Source organism: Colobus angolensis, unplaced genomic scaffold (assembly GCF_000951035.1).
Source record: "Colobus angolensis palliatus isolate OR3802 unplaced genomic scaffold, Cang.pa_1.0 Scaffold361, whole genome shotgun sequence".
NCBI lineage: Eukaryota > Metazoa > Chordata > Mammalia > Primates > Cercopithecidae > Colobus > Colobus angolensis.
Window position 1 is genome coordinate 2,011,418 of NW_012116944.1, and position 4,119 is coordinate 2,015,536.

General features: G+C 30.8%; 1 protein-coding gene across 2 annotated transcripts in view; it reads right to left on the reverse strand.

Annotated features, from left to right (window-relative positions):
- Nucleotides 1–481: 481 nt before the first annotated feature.
- UBE2D1 (ubiquitin-conjugating enzyme E2D 1) overlaps nt 482–4,119 on the reverse strand; it is a 22,474-nt gene continuing 18,836 nt past the window's right edge. For both annotated transcript variants that reach the window (XM_011953458.1, XM_011953459.1), the window contains 2 exons: nt 3,206–3,299; nt 482–2,512 (listed from right to left, as the gene is read on the reverse strand). In XM_011953458.1, coding sequence (XP_011808848.1) covers nt 2,467–2,512; nt 3,206–3,299 — 140 coding nt within the window. In that variant the 3' untranslated portion in view covers nt 482–2,466. The remainder of the gene's footprint in view (nt 2,513–3,205; nt 3,300–4,119) is intronic.

Genomic DNA, 4,119 nt, shown 5'->3' on the forward strand with positions numbered 1-4,119 from the left:
AATGAATAATTAAATGCGGTTGACAGAGGCATATATGTAAAGCTTGTGCTTCAGGAATCATATGCTTTTGAGATAGTTGGAGGATGGTGGTGAGGCTGCCCTTACAACCCATATCACTGATGTGGGTAACTGCTGTAAATGGCAGTTGTAAGTGTTCAGAATCCAATTTGAACATGGTTTTCAACTACGCAACTTCAAGAGGTGGGATCCTAAATCCCCAAAAGACTACCCATTTCTCTCAGTCCAAGAAGTCCTTAAATTAATGCTTAATCCACAAAAAGGCCCTGGCTTTTAATCTATAGTTTTAAAAGGTAACCAATGTTCTCCTTGTTAGAGTTAAGCAAAAATAACATACCCAAAATGGTGATCTGACTGATCATGACGCCACTATAGAACTCAGGGTTTTTAGCTAATTATGAGAACTTCTGCTTACTCCTCAAATCTAATACAATCCAGATGTAAGCAAAGGCAAACGAGTTAGGCAAGTTTCAAAAACTTTAATAAAGAAAAAAAAGAAGACACTTCCAAAAATAAATGCCACACAAATGAAAGTTGTTTTTTTGTTGTTGTTGTTTAAAATGAAGATACTGAAGAAACAAAACCCTTTATCAAAATATACTAAATACTTAAATCTAATGATGCTGAGTGTTCAAATTCAGGGCAAATGTAGCTTATAATAATATAGCTAAGTATAAGTTTTCATGATATGGCTGTTTTAAGACATCATTTTATAGATTTACTTTTTAAGCCTATATTTTCTTAAACATCCATTTCACAATTCATTTAATTATTTTACATTCATTTATAAAAACACATATTTTCTAACAATAGGTTATTTTGTGCTTTAGTAATAATTAACCATGACAAAATACTCAAGTGATTTAAATGCTTTGCTAATGACTACACCCATCACATATTCTTACACACTTCTACAGCTACTGCAATAATCAGAAGGGCTACAACTGTTCTTCAAAATGACACTCACTCAAGGTTGACAAGCATGCTAAACATTAAAGAGATGTATTTTTTCCCCAAGTTAAAACATTAAGACGTGCTAGTTTTCTTTAAAATCTATAAAGATAACCTGCTTATTTAAATCACTTTTCGAATGGCAACTTATAAAAACAGAGGGAGGCATAATTTTAGAACTTCCTCTGTAACTTCTATAGCTAAAAAAAAAAAAAAGTTTTTCAAATTGTGATGGCATTAAATTCCATTTTAGAAATTCTAGATTTTAAAATGTTAAGAAATGTAATGTCAGTTACATCGAGGTGGGGGCATTTTAATGAATTAATCTAGTGACTGTGCAGGTCTATAAAGACCTTTCTTTAGGATGGGTGATACTGCCTTATACTCATTTCAGTACTTTTAACAAATAATCCATTTAGATATAATCCAAGACAAACCCCAAATTACTCTAAATTCTCCTCTACAGCAAGGGATCAATATATATCATCTTACAGACTGACAATTTGGTAAAGAGATACTAACCTAAAACAATAACATTTATATAACTAATGGTGACTAATGGCAAACAAAATAGATCTGATTTTCACAATTTGGAAGTAATTTTCATGCAAAATTTTAGAGTTTTGATCCTTACTTATATTATTTTTTTTTAAGTAATCAAGACAAATAGTAGAAAAAGCATTTTATTTATATGGAAAAAGCTACAGTAAGATCTGTAAAAGGTGTCAATATAATATTGCCTATACAGGAAAAAATTCAAATGTGAATAGCAACAAATAAAAGTTACACATCTTCCTACTTAGCAGTGCAATTAATTCACATTGCAATAAAGTTAAGTCAAGTATAACAAAATCAAAACAAGTGTTTCTCCATAATCAGTATGCTGAGAATTACAGTGTAAAGATCATTTCAGATTTAAGAAATCTGCAATCAATCTACAGAATATCCTAAGACAAGGGAGACACAGTTAATTCACTTAATTATCAGCCATTGGGGTTTTTCAATACTGTTCACAGGAAAAAAGTAATGAGTCGACGTACATGTAAATAGAATATATTTAGTCTATACAGTAAAAAAATACAAATTATAAAGTGAGCTAACAAAGAATGAAATCTGAATACAGATTTATAAAACTGACATCTTAGACAACACATACAGTATTTCTCATGTAAAAACATCTAGTTTCAGCAAAAAATAATTTGGTTGCTTTTCAGCTGCATTGTAGATCTTGTAAGCTGAAGATGCAGATGTCCAAGTGTCTTAAAAACCATAATAAATGTCTTTCTCAATGCATACAAAATGATAAATGCTCTCATCACAGTCTTAAGGGTATTTTTGGAAGTTTGTTTTGTCTTGCTTCAGAAACACATTTAAAATGGGTAAAAATCAAATGGTTTCATGGTACAATGAAACAGTAAACAGTGCTCAATTTACTGCTAATGTTGAAAAAAACCTAGATTTTACAGTACTCTGGTATATATGAAAATGTTTTTGATTTTACATTGCATATTTCTGAGTCCATTCTCTTGCATGTCTGTTGTATCTGTAAATATACAAAAAGGATATAGTAAAAACATACAAAATATGTCAGAAGCACCTATCTATATAAAACTATATATTCTACCTTCTTATACGTAATTGCAATAATCACACATATATTAATTATTGGGTCAATGTGACTTAGGTTCACGCAGAAATAAAACAGGAAAAATAATTTTTTAACTCATGGATTTCTCTGCAACCTACATGAAAATGTATCCAACTATACAAAAATCAAAATACAGAAACCAGCTTCTGACAGAAATTTACAAAAGCCAATACTAAAGGAGCATTATCTACAAATTGCAAATAAACCTACAGTACTAGCAAGATGAAGCAGTTTGAGAATTAGGTCAGTCTGGATGGCCATAGAACTCCTCTTCCTTGGAGAAGATAATACATATGTAATACTTTCCAATGATTAAATTCTTTCATTTTTAATTTACCACCTAGAATATAAATACCTATTTTTCAAATACAGAGTATATATTATTGAACAGTAAGTGGGAAGGAACAAGATTTACTGTAAAAGGTCTAACAGAGTTCTAAAAGAAAGGTTTACTCCATTGGAAAAAGATAAACAATATACACATAATAACCGTAATTAAATTTACTCAAAATATATTGATGATATTCATGTTTTAGCATACTATCTAGGAATGTATCCACACAGAAACTAAGATAAGTAAACACTTACTTTTCTTTGTCTGATTTATAGATTTGTGCAATATCTGGTACTAAGGGGTCATCTGGATTAGGATCACAAAGTAGAGAACATATGGACAATAAAACTAGATTTAAAAGAGAACATCATATTAGACAATAACCCTCCTACTTCATACAAATTACACATGTGAAAATAATTTTAGTGAATATAGATACTGTACTTACGAAAAAAATAAAACGAACACATCAAATTACATTTTATTCTACTTTGGTTGACAGCAAATTGATCTTTAATTTTTAAAGTTATAAAATTACCATAGGATGCATAAAATACAAAATTATTTTAGCTTTTGAAGTTTTAAATTCTATCTGAGTATCCATTTATTTAAAAAAATGTGAGCCTCCAAAGTAGCTATTAGCAACCTTTTAACTTGAGAGTTCTCTACAGAACAATCAAATTACAGTTAATAGTCCAAACCATTTTGGATACTGTGCTCATACACTCTTTTACATCAGCTTAGAGCTACAGTCTGTCTATAAAGAAGAAAAATTTGTAAAATTTTTTCAATGAATCTCTTTACTTCATGTACTTTATTCGTATTGCATGCATTTAAAAATAATGTGAACAGCTATCTTTACATAGCTTGCATATTTTAAAATAGAAATGAAAATTGAAAAAGGAGTTGTTACTCCAGTATGTCAAAATCCCAATGCAAATAGCTACACTAAAACACACACACACACACACACACACACACACACACACACACACACGATCTAAGTATCTGAAATAAGAGGGAACAAGGACTCTGGTTCCTCAATTGTCTGCTTCAATTGCATGCCACCACTTCTGAGGAGGTTCATGGAACCTCTGGACCAACCTCTCATTTCCACTTGCCCCCACCCCACTGCGTTTCCTTTCTATTTTTCTACTCTTTCAAGTCC